At 36.0% G+C, this 13,198-nt stretch overlaps 1 protein-coding gene across 2 annotated transcripts in view; it reads left to right on the top strand.

Moving 5' to 3' along the window:
• LOC124365738 (phospholipid-transporting ATPase ID) overlaps positions 1–8,027 on the top strand; it is a 105,630-nt gene extending 97,603 nt beyond the window's left edge. For both annotated transcript variants that reach the window (XM_046821727.1, XM_046821726.1), the window contains 5 exons: positions 630–733; positions 1,678–1,809; positions 3,579–3,727; positions 4,625–4,827; positions 7,665–8,027. In XM_046821727.1, coding sequence (XP_046677683.1) covers positions 630–733; positions 1,678–1,809; positions 3,579–3,727; positions 4,625–4,823 — 584 coding nt within the window. In that variant the 3' untranslated portion in view covers positions 4,824–4,827; positions 7,665–8,027. The remainder of the gene's footprint in view (positions 1–629; positions 734–1,677; positions 1,810–3,578; positions 3,728–4,624; positions 4,828–7,664) is intronic.
• Positions 8,028–13,198: the final 5,171 nt, after the last annotated feature.

Genomic DNA, 13,198 nt, shown 5'->3' with positions numbered 1-13,198 from the left:
AATAACACAAAATTGAGTTAAAACAAATCCAGAGTTCCAACAACAAAAAATGGCAAATTTTAAACATTATGATAGAAAATTAGCTGCATGATTGATCAATGTTTAAAAATAACAAACCATTCAAATAATTAGTTACTTAACTAATTCAACTAATATTCAATGACAATGTGTTGACATGATAACAAATAAATAAAATAAGAAATAAATCAATAATATCAAAACCATTCATAAATTAAATTTGAATACATTGTAAAACATAATAGTAATAAAAGATATTATAGTCAATACAACAATATGATATCCCACACAGAAATGGACTGGCAAGGGATGAGAATACTTAAAATGTAATATTTTTAATTTTGAAAAAATTTCAATGTTATAAAAAGGGGTACAAAGAAGCCAATTATATAGTTTTGTTTTACATTTTTTTATAGGACACAGTTTGATTAAGTGTCTTAAATGGTTGTAAATTTTTAATGATAGTATATCATGTTTTACATGTGGAGAAATATTTAGCTTTATTGCATAAAAAACTAATAAAAAAACATAAGGCAAAATTTGAGTTACAAAAATAAGGAGAGAAAACTAGATAGTTAAAATGAGATGTATTCTTTATTTTGTTGTTGCAGGAATCTACCATGAGGCAATCTCATCCAAAGGCTATGTAGTTTCTGATTACATACTACTCAGTAATGTTGTAGCCACCATTCTCATCATCGTTGTTACTGTTCAGGTACGAACTGGCTCAATTATTTGTTGAGCCTTTCAAATTAATTAGTAGGTTGGTAAAAGAATTTTAATTTTATTTACTACCTCATCTGACAAATATCAACTAAGAATCAAATGTAACAATGTAATTAACCCCTTAACTGAATTTTTTGTACCTAAAATAATGTCGTTTTGCTGAATTTTCTTTTGATTTTTTTTACTGAGATATGTTTGTAGGGTTTACATGTATACTTTTTTTGCAAAAACATTATTTTTAGTGCCTTTTTTCAAATTTCACTATCCGTGTTCATGTCATCAATCGCAAACAAAGCCAATCATAAAATTTCGTATTAATTTGATATTTTCATGGTAAAATAAACACTAAAAATAAATACAAGTTTTTACAAAGAAATTGATATGCTTATACACAATTTTTGTGTGTAAGGTTTCCAAATTATGGAGTTTCTAAATCTTTTAAAAATGTTACGATTATATTAACATGCCAACATTGAGAATTATTGTCTCTTCAGTGTTGTGCAAATTAAACATCTAAACTAATAATGCAATTTCAGTTTGATATTTAGAGATAATGGCCACAGGTGAAATATACCTTTCTTCCGATTGAGATGGGGTATTTTATGTATTTTTTCTGACATCAAATTTAGTTCAGTGTGAGGCAAGTTTATCATCACACTTTTTAGTTGTTAAGTATTTGTGTATTTTTAACGTATCATCTTAAGGTTTTTTTTTGTCAAGACGATAAATTTCAACTTTGAACAAGGAATAATAGTAGGTTTAAATAATCTGCACAATGTGATTTAACTCACCTAAAATACATAGTTTTGTTATCACACGAAAAGTAAAGCTTTTGCAGTTGAATGTTCTTTTGTGTTCAATAAAAATTTAAACCCATACAAATTTTTTTTGTTTATCAAAAGTTTATTTATGTAGTAAAACTGGTTGATACAGGTGATGTTAGACACTTCGTACTGGACTGTATTCAACCACATAACCATCTGGGGAAGCCTGGCCTGGTACTTCGGTCTGCACTGTCTGTACAGTGTCATCTTACCTGGTACACTTCTGGGCAGTCTGCTCTACGTGAGTGTGCAAGCAACTGTTCTGTGTCAGTTGCTGTTACTTCAATCATTATGTTATGATTAAATATTTAATATTACAAGTAGTAGTAGTTACTGAGTAGGAATGTAACAGACTGTGCTAAATTTTGAAGCTAGGGCTGCCACCCAGGATATCTCCCCAATGTTTGAAGGCAATTAGCGTGCCCTTGACAGCATCCTGGCCAGATAAAGAACAATCACTAAAGGGACATCCATCTTACCTGTGTAGAAATGAAGTTTCATCCTAACTTAAGCCTGTAGTTTAATTAGTATCGAGATATTCTCCCAAGTAATAAACTTTACTAACGCTCAACCAAATCCCATATACATCATCACTAAAGGGACATCCATCTTACCTGTGTAGGCCTGTAGTTTAATTAGTATCAAGATATTCTCCCAAGTAATAAACTTTACTAACGCTCAACCAAATCCCATATACATCATCACTAAAGGGACATCCATCTTACCTGTGTAGGCCTGTAGTTTAATTAGTATCAAGATATTCTCCCAAGTAATAAACTTTACTAACGCTCAACCAAATCCCATATACATCATCACTAAAGGGACATCCATCTTACCTGTGTAGAAATGAAGTTTCATCCTAACTTAAAAGCCTGTAGTTTAATTAGTATCAAGATATTCTCCCAAGTAATAAACTGTACTAACGTTTAGCCAAATCCCATATACATCATCATTGAACTTTATTTCCCTTTTGTAAACGTGAATGTTCATGTCAAAATTTCAAGTTTATAGCGCAATTGCTCTCAAGATATCATACGGACAGACAGAAGTAACATTTTTTCAGCCCCTCAAAACCACTGCTTCATGTAATTATACAAAAATTATCCAACACTACATCAAGATAGCAATGAAATAACTTATATTAAATCTAGTGTTAAGTACGTTTATGATAATGAATAGTCCAGTTAATAACAATATAGTATTACAGAAATAATCAGTATAATATGAGACGTACCAAACTAGGAAAGTTAGTCAAATAAAACTAATAATATACAGATACAGTACAACCTCATTTATCCAGACCTAATTTTTCTGGATCTACGTTTTACCCGGATCATTTTACAGAGTGGGGGAGTCCAATTTTTGTTAAGAATAAACAATTTTTGTTAAGAATAAACAATTTTTGTTGAATTTTCTAGATGATTTTTTTCCTTAACACATATTTATAAGGATATTAAGCTAATCGGGAGTTTAACAGGGACAAGATATTTTGCAAATTCTTCCTCATGCAAAGGTTGGAAATCCCAGCATTTTCCTCACCTCCAAGTATTCATATCTTAGGCATGGACCAATGGGACTTATCAACTGTGAATAAACTTTTTTTGTTTTTGTTTAACGGTAGTCTGGTGAAGTAACCATATCACGGACCCGTATTCCAAGACATGCAGAGTATGTACCCTTGGAACAGGCATCGAGTTTGTGTGTTTTGATGTAGAAATAACAAAAACTACTGCTCTTACACCTCAGCACATGTCTTTTCTTCGTGTTGAGTGGGACTAAGATCTTGAGGGAAAGTGATGTCAAGTTCTTTAATCTAGGTAAATCTGCTTAGCATTTTCCCATGAAGACCACACTGGTAAATGATTTGGTTTTGTAACACAAAATGCAAGAACACTTCACGACGTTTAAAACCATGTTATTTTGCCTGCACAAGTTTCATTTGCTTAGTTTGTGTGTTGGAAAATTTGGATATAAAGATATTGAGCAGGATTGTTGTGTTGGTATGTACAGGCAATGCAGGAACCTGTCTTCTGGCTGACAACATTGCTGACATCTACTATACTGATGGTGCCTGGTGTTGCCTGGAGGTTCTACTTTACTGATGTGTACCCCACACTGGCAGACAGGGTGAGGCTGAAGCAGCGGGTTACCAAACGCAGGTGAGTCCTCATTTCCATTAGGATTTCCAAAGTTTAGAAGTATATTTTGTTTGAGACATTTTTGAGCATTAGCTTGACAGCCTCAAGCAACTCAATATTTTGGACCCTTCTATGAATATTTCTTGACATTCCACGTCTGATTGCCCCATTCGCTGATAAGGAGTTTTTGCCAACTGGGAGATAATTAAATTGATACCATAAATAGCATAAATTGAAACCCACCTACATAAAAATACATTTGAAACCCATCTAGATGGTATTGTTCTTGTGATGTAGTAAAATTGTAAAATAAACTCAACAAAATCTATATTTTACTGCCCATCTTACATTTTCTTGCAAAGTGCAAGTGTACTGTAATCAGTTAATTACTTTTAGTGTGTGGCAAGTGTATAAAACATGATACTTGTTGAAAAGACTGAAAACAACTGCACCACTTGTTTTATAAAATCAAGGGATAGATAACTTAACAACAATAAATAACCATGGAAAGAGTATCATAGAAAATAATTTTCTGAAAGAACTTTAAGTCTATAAGATATTGACAATGGAGTCAAAAAATGGCTGCCAATTAAAGTTACCATTGGTGGCCAAAAATGAACATTTAAAAATAGCAATTAAAATTTGTTTTAATGACTGGCTACTGTGGAAGGTTAATTGGAAGGATTAGAAAATTGTATTTAGCAGCAATAGCCACCAAATAATACATTTATTACAAATTAAATGTATATTCAAGCATAATATAATAAAGGAAGCAACCACAACTAGAAACTCAAATTATTGAAAAGAAGCATTGTTGTTCTTCTAAATTTGATTTATCAACAAATTTCACAATGAGCTGTTATTTTTTTCTTATTCACACAAATTATTTCATGAATTAATCTTGCAATTCTTGTACAGGTCCCGTGTGTCAGAGACAATGACCGTGACTCAGTCTGCGCGGCGCCACCGTCGCTCGATTCGGTCAGGCTATGCGTTTGCGCATGAAGAGGGCTTCGGGAGACTCATTACATCAGGAAAACTAATGAAACGGGTGCCACCACGCACCAACCTCAGCTGTCTGCGACCTGGCACACGACTTGATAGTAGCGACCTTTGACACGGTAATTGGTCAATTTGAAATAAGATTGTTTCGTTAACAGTATGGATTACAATATTTATAAAGGCTCTGTAAAATAGACATTTATAAACATTGGAAATTATATCCAGACACTAAGGAATATCTGAAGCCTGTTTTTGGTGAAATCCAAGCTTGTTTTAAAAATGCATAAAGTATTCACACACACACACACATATATATATATATATATATATATATATATATATATAAATTTCAGTTGTTAGACTTACATGGCCAGTATCATAACGTAACATCTAAGATTTCTGTAAGAACATAGATTACACAATTAATTACGTTCTTAAAATATTTCTTTTGAGTATTGTTGTGGAGACCCATCTTCAGCCTTGTTTAACCTTATGCCTTAAAATTATTTTAAAGACCTTCTGAAGAAGCGGACGGATCCATTTAACACAGTACTCCATTCTATAGTAACATAGTGCTTTTTGTAACGTAAACAGTGGAAACTGTCCAAAATCCAGTAATGCCTTCTGTGCACCAGTTAATACATGTTATTACTATATGTGAGGAGATTTTTATTTTCATTAGCATTTTTAAAGCTGTGTTTTTAATTAGTATTCTTCCTTAAAAGTTTAAACGAACTTGTGTTTTTCTCTATAAGAACAATGCATTTTCCCTTATTTTTTGTTGTAGCATTATAGAAGGTGTATCATTTTAAAGATATATCAATACGCATCCAAAAGCTTTTTAGATTTTTTTGTGAAATGAATATTTTAAATTATATAAACGATGAACTACAACAAGTGTTTGATATTTTTTCTGAATAATCTATATATTGGAAAAACTAAAGAAGGTTTTGATGGGTATTAATTATATACTATCCAGAAAGTAGATTACATTTTGACATAAACAAGAAACAAAATAAGAGAAATATTGTATTATATACATTTAAAAGTGACACTAAAAAAAATATTTTTCAATATAGTCACCATACAAATTTAGGCACTTATCATAGCAGTGAATTAGTTTTGAAATTCCAGCGTTATAAAATTCTACCACCTGAGGCTTCAACCAAATAGACACACCCTCTAGCAGTTCCACAATGTTTTTATTCCTCACTCCATAGATTGTAATTTGGTTTCCCAATTCACATGTTTTACCCAAGTCACATCTTCTGTAATTGATTTAGTCACCATCATTTTCATAAGTGTCCATAAATTTTAATGTCAATGAAGCAGCCATACGTTGGTTTTTATGGATTTCTGTTCAGATTTTTGGTACCCATCCTGCACAAAATTTATGATAACCTAACTTCTGAGTAGCACCCAGCAGAGATCACTTCTGGCTGGTTTATACCTACCAGTTGAACCTACCACTGGGCACAGCAAAAACCAATGTGCCACTTCAATCTGGGCAACCTTATGGATGTCCAGTAGCGGCACATCACTAACCGCAAATGTTGAGATTCTGGGGTTCATGGGCAATTCGATAGGTTTAGTCTACTGTGAAAGATGACTGTTGGAGTTGGTGGGGTTTGTTCCCTTACCTCAGAGGCTCTTGTTAACCTCAACAAGGGTGTGCCACCCCCTGCCTACTTTGACTGGAGAGGCTGGTTCAGAGCTGGCGTCCCCTTCTTCCGGGATGACTTTGAGATGTAGTGCCCTAATTCTTCCTCATGGATCTCGATAGGAGGCGGTCCCCTACTTCCTAACCTTACCCATCCTGAATATCCTATCACTCCGGAAGCAGTGCAAAGGTTCTTACAGGACTAAGTGCAATTTATAAGCTTCTTGTCCTAAGAGAACAAAAAAAAAAAAAACTTCTGAGTAACAATTTTATGTAACAAACTCCTTAAAATTGAGGAAAACTAAGTGAGTATTCTGTTATTGTGAATCGGCAGTCTTTTTCTTTAATCTTCTTATTGATTTTAGAAAGAATTTCATTGGTCACAATGCTGGGCTGCCCACTTCGTTCGTCATCATGAACATTAATTAGGCCATTTTTAAACGTAATGCATCACTGACGCACTCCACCTTCAGTAATCACATCGTTGCCATAATCTTCACAGAGTTGGCCGCACTTCACAACTCGTGGATTTTCAATTGCGTCACACATTTCAAACTGCTGTTGTAAAACAACAAGGAGCGACAGTAACCTCTCACTAGCACCTTTGGATAGCCACTGAACAGAGAAATGCCCTGACATCAACATGGTCGGAATAGTCCCGTCCCTAGTGGCTGTAAAGTGAAACGTAATCTACTTTCTGGACAGCCCTTGTATCTTTAAAATTAAGCATCTTCCATAATTATATGACCAAACAGAAGCTCGTATAAGTGCATGAGGTTTAACATTGTTCTTATGAGGCTAAGATCAAGATGTCCACCAGCACAGCTGGCACTGTTAATAAGGAAGTAACCGCAAAGGTTACTAGGTGCAATGAGAGGTTTCACAGCTTCTTGTCCTAATATTGGCAGTGTAGTGCCAATGGCGCAGTGTAGTTGCCAATGGCGCAGTGTAGTGGGTACGGCGGTTATCGCAAGATAACCAGATCAAGCAACGCCGAGCGTGCCTGCTGCTTGGACAGGTGACCGCTGAGCGATCCTGTCCTTGCAAGCGGCCCGCCTGCCCGGCCATTGGTGGTGGTTCGGAAGTCACCTTTAAGCCGTTGGTCCCCAGGTTAAGTGTTAGAGAGGGCTTCTTAGCCCTAACTTCGCCTGGTAAAAATAAGACATTCTTTACTTTACTTTACTTTACTTTACAACAAAAAATTGTCAGAAAACTTGAACTACATCATTGTTGTTAAACACATTTATCAAGTTATTATGCTATAAAAGTAAAACCTTTAAATGATTTTTGTTACAGGGCAGGAGGGGGTTGAAGGTCTCCCTCCCGTATGTCCTGTTTATCTGCCGTAACTTTCTGTCCAGTATTACCAGCTCTTGCTCTCTCATGGTATGCTTCACTGGTTGAAGTCTGTACCACGGATGGATATTGTAATGCAAGTTGTACCAAGAGCTCTGAATACTTTGATCAGCCAAAGACTGTACTGATCTATGGTATATTAGTTTTAGTCATTTATTTATATATTTGTATAGTATTTATTTTTACAATGAAGTGTATTCAGTGGTTCTGAGTAGGTTATTGATTTATTAAGAAACAGTTTGGTGTTATATCTCAGGACATAGTGACCATCTTTGGTCTTCTATTAAATACCAAAGAAACATTGTTTCTGAGTTTTATAGTATTTATTATTGTCTGTCTCTTAGTAGTAGGGTGTGATTATCTGGCACAGCTGTTGGAAATTATGTTGAGCATTGTTGTTGGTATACGTGAAAGCAGCTTGTTATCAGGTTCAGATAATCGCATTCCTATTGAAAACAGCTTCTGTACGTACATACAGTAGATCAAACGGATTTACTTAAGTGGTTAAGACAACAACGATGTGATACAAAATATGTATGTTTGTGTTAGTTTCACATTAAAATTTGTTGTCATTTTTGTATTGGTTATTTTAACGATTCAAAAAGTAATACATCACATGTGATTTTAGTTCTAGTGTTAGTATCCTATTCTTATTTTAGGTGAATCACAACTTTTGGTCATATAGATAGTATTGTGTATCTACATTCCAATAATATAATGACAATTTATCATAAAGCATAATTTCTAGTAGCTGATTGGTTAGGAGTCTCGGTGTGTTTCCTCTGGAATTCAGAAATTTGTTGGATAAGGTATTTTCATTAACTAATTAATTACAGTTAGAATCAAGCATGAATTAGCGTGTGGAACAAATGTTTAGGCTATTGTCGAAGATAGTTAAACACAAAAAATATATGTGCAAAACTATCTATAGAACGACACTATATTAAAAAGGCATTTATATCAGTTTTAATTCCAACAACAATCCTCTTCTCTTTTTAAATCATCCATCATTGAGGACAAACAATGAAGAATTTCCAAGCAAAGAAAATCAAACAAAGAATTGTTAACATTGTTCTTTATTTTATATTTTATTTTTTTTTTTGGTCCTCTAATACCATTGTTTATCCTATGTGTTTTATGCCTACGTAAGGCAAAAGTTAACTCGTATGCTTAACCAAAAATGTACTCAAATTTGGGATGTTTATGTAGTCCGCATATATATATATATATGTAGACTATATATATATATATATATATATATATATATATATATATATATATAATATATATATATATATACAGACCATTTTTCATTTTTATTGACTTAAAACCAGGAGGTATAAAAAACAAGAGACACCAATTTCATAATTTGTTGTTAATAAATGTTTGTCTACTTAATAAATATTTTTACTACATTTTTTTCAATCACAATTATTATTTAGCTAAAGAGTAGTTACCTTAAAAAGAGTATTTTCAATATTAATTTTATAAAATACAATTAGTATGAAATTTTTTTTTTTTTCAGTAACGTTCTTGTTAAAAATTTAATTCTGGTGTAGTATAAAAATGGTATACTATAACCACAGAAACCTGAGCACTACCTATAGAAGGTATGTGGACACTATTCAGTACATTGTTTACCATGTACAGGGAAAAATTGTGTATCACATATGAGGGTCATTCAATAAGTAACAAAACAAATTACTACTGCTCAAAAACATTTTATTCAATCAGTACATAACTTTGGTTACTTTTCAACCTAGTCTCCAGCACACGTATACGCTTGCCTCATCTTTCTGCTCTTGGCATAAAATTCTTTGGGTTGATCTTGAAGCCACTTTTGCACCTGATTTCTTTGCTTATTCGTTGGATTGAAAATGTTTCCTTTGTAGATTGTCTTTCAGTCAGGTAAAGTACCTGGGTATCATCCTTGATAGGGCCCTGAACTGGGAACCCCATCTGGAAAGGGTTGTCACCAGAGGGAAATGGTCTTTGATGCAGTGCATACATGTGACAGGTACGTCTTGGAGACTTAAATCGAGGGTTTTGTATTGGCTTTATGTCTCCGTGGTTAGACCTGCACTAATGTATGGGGCTATTGTCTGGTGGTCAAAAAGGGAGGCCAGGATGGCGGTAGCTAGTCAACAAAAAGTGGCACAGGCACTGGCATCGTGGCAGTAAGATTATGTAGGGAGCTGGTGGTCCCTATAGGTCCTTATTCCACAGTCTTCCAGGCATAAGTCACAGCCATAATGGAATGTGCTCATGAGTCTGCAGTATAGCAGTAAGACGATTAGCATTTTAACAGATAGCCAAGCAGCATTAAAGGAGTTTGGCTCTTGTGTTCAACTCCAAACTTGTGTGGGATTGCTGTCAACCCATGGCAGAATTAATTATGTTACTGTTAGGTTCCTGGCCATGTAGGGATCTCTGGGAACGAAAGAGCTGATGCTCTGGCCAACTTGGGCTCAGCGTCTAACATGATGAGACCACAACCATTCTGTGGTATTCTAGATGTGAATCCTTTGGAGGTGTCATGAAGTATACTGAGGGACAAAAAAAGTGGGACACTCAATATAATATTTTTCAATCTTTTAATGTTATAATTGTTGTAAAACCAAAAACCAAATTGAAAAGTATTCTTTACACATTTCTGCAACAAACGAAGAACAATGTACAAAGATTTATTCGTAATTACAAGTTAATTCCTAAAAAAAATTAAAATTTTTAAAAATGAGAAAGAAATTAAATGGTTAGAATAATTTTTTCTTGAACTTGGAGTAATCCAAAGGCGTTTTAGTATCTTGTGTTCCCACCTCGGGCTCTGATGACTGCCTGTAGTCTGCAACCGAAGCTGTCAATCAAGCCCCGTGATCCTCCTGGTCCAAGTTATTCCACTCTTCCTGCAGGGCCTGGCCAAGCTGTTGCAAAGAGTGTAACTCAACCTCGACGATTTCTAATTGCTCTTCCCATGACATCCCAGATGTGTTCTAATGGATTAAGATCCGGGCTGTGTGCGGGCCATTCCATTACTTCGATTCCAACTTCACGTAAGTAATTTTGCACCACGCTTGCGGTGTGTGGACGAGCATTATCTTGCATCAGCATGAATCTAGGACCCACAAATCCCGCAAAAACCACTACATGTTCTGACAAAACCTCTTCCACATACCTTTCAGCATTTAATGTTCCTCTATTAACAATTACAAGCTCAGTGTGAGCCTCTCTTGAAATTCCTCCCCAAACCATTATGGACCCACCATCAAAACTGTCTCTTGGCGATATTGCACATTGAGCAAACCTCACTCCAGCCCGTCTCCACACTCTTTCACGACCGTCTGGTGATCTCAGGGAGAACCGGGACTCATCGGTCCACAGCACTGGGCTCCACTTTACGTGAGTTCGAGCAAACTTCAAACGAGCTCTTCAGTGGCGTGGGAGCAGCCTAGGACCTGTAGCTGGGCGATAAGCCCCAAGTCCCACCTCCTGTAACCTTCTTCTAATTGTTCGTGTGGAAAAATTCACTCCACGGGCTCTCATAAGCTCATTACGAACTTCAACAGAAGTTCGGAACCGATTTTGCAAACTTACTGACACAACAAAACGATCATCTCTGGCACTTGTTGTTCTGTTACGGCCTGATCCCTGCCTCCTTTCATAACTTCCTGTCAATCTAAAGCGAATCACAGCTCTGCTTATGCTGGATCACATAGGGAACCCTGTGATGTTTTCTACTTCTCGCAATGTTAAGCCACTATCCACTAGAGCAACGGCTCTGGCACAATCTGTTGGTGACAGAGGCATTTTCTGTTGTTGTCTAAGCTGGGAATGACCTGCAGTAGTAATGGATAGACACACAGACTGAGGCAGGCAATGATCACAAAGGGGTTGAAAGTTCACTTCTGAGCTGATAAGGAAGACATTATTTTAGACTCATGATAAGATTAGCAATATTAATAAAGTAAGCAAGATGTTTCAGGATAGATTTGAAGCAATCATGTGAGGAATCAGCTACAGATAAGAGAAATGTAGAAATATTTAATTTTGAATAAAATATTACACAGTTAAAACAATTTAAAAGCTTGTCCCACTTTTTTTGTCCCACAGTGTAGGTTCACATTGAACATGAGACAAGGTGGAGACTGCATCCAGGTCTGAGAATTAGCAAAATGGTCTTACAGTCACCTTCCCATAGGGTGGGGTCTAACCTTCTTTCCTTATCGGTGTCTTCTGAGGTTATGGATTTGATTAAGGGACATGGTCACCTGAGGAAGCATCTTCACAAGGTCGGCATTCTTTGGGAGGATTCGCTCTGTCAAATGTGTGATGAACAGGAGGAAACACCTGCTCTTTGACTGTCCTGCATTAGCAAGGGAACACACCATCTTTGATGATCTGGATGGGGATGGTGAATTTCCCCAGGAGGACCTGATTGGTTGTTTTCAGCAGTTTGTAGAACTGCTGATACAGTAAACTGGTTGGTCTCATGGTATACTTCCGGGGTGTGCAAAAGACCCTTGAGGCTTAAGTGCAGGGCAATAGGTTGCCCCTTAGAAGAAGAAGGAGCCTCTCTTTATGGGATCCAAACAGATGGAAGTCTGATGGAGCGAGGTCAGGGCTGTAGGGGGGATATGGAAGGATCTCCCACCTGAGTTTCTGAAGTTTTTCTTTCATCAACTGTGCTGGATGTAGACAGGTGTTGTCATGAAGCAAAATCACACCTTTAGTCAAGAGGCTGTGGCGTTTCGTTCGAATGGCAGGTCTTATCTCGTTTTCCAGCATGTCACTGTAGTATTAACTGTTGGTTGTTCTTTGGCCTTCAAGAAAATCATAATAAATTGGCTCTTGAAAATCCCAAAATACTTGCTGTAAGCATGACTTTACCGGCAAATGGTTGGATCCTGAATTTTTTGCAAGTGAGAGAAGTCGTATGCTTCTACTCAAGGATCTGACGTTTTCAATCTAGCTCAACAGTGATATTGTCCTATTCTCCTGAATTAATGTGTCCATCTGAGATTTGACAATAGACAATAGACAACTCTTTATTCACATATTCATCAAGAACAGTAATGCGTCAAAAATACATAGGTTATAGTTGGTTATTTAAAAATTCTGCCTCTGAGTAGAAGGGTCGTTCCAGGAGCCAGGTCGTCAGCTGAAACTTGAAACGTTTTGGTTATTCTCTCTTGAGGTGTTCTGGCAGGTTGTTGAAGTATAAGGCACCTTTATAGCTGGGTTTTTGTTCAAACAGTCTCAGATGATGTTGCGGGATTGTGAAATCGGTTGCATGTCTGGTGTCGTACTGGTGTTGATCCCTGTGTCTAGGTTGTGCTGTTGTGAAGGTGTGAAGGATTACTTCTCGGATGTAAAGTGAGATGGCTGTAAGAATTTTCAGTTCCTTGAAAGACTCTCGACAACTGTCCCTGTAGTTTAGGTTAGCCAGGCATCTAATTGCTCTTTTTTGTTTAATTAGT

The sequence above is a fragment of the Homalodisca vitripennis genome, chromosome 7, assembly GCF_021130785.1.
Source record: "Homalodisca vitripennis isolate AUS2020 chromosome 7, UT_GWSS_2.1, whole genome shotgun sequence".
In the NCBI taxonomy this organism is placed as follows: domain Eukaryota; kingdom Metazoa; phylum Arthropoda; class Insecta; order Hemiptera; family Cicadellidae; genus Homalodisca; species Homalodisca vitripennis.
This window is presented reverse-complemented; position numbering and strand designations above follow the sequence as displayed.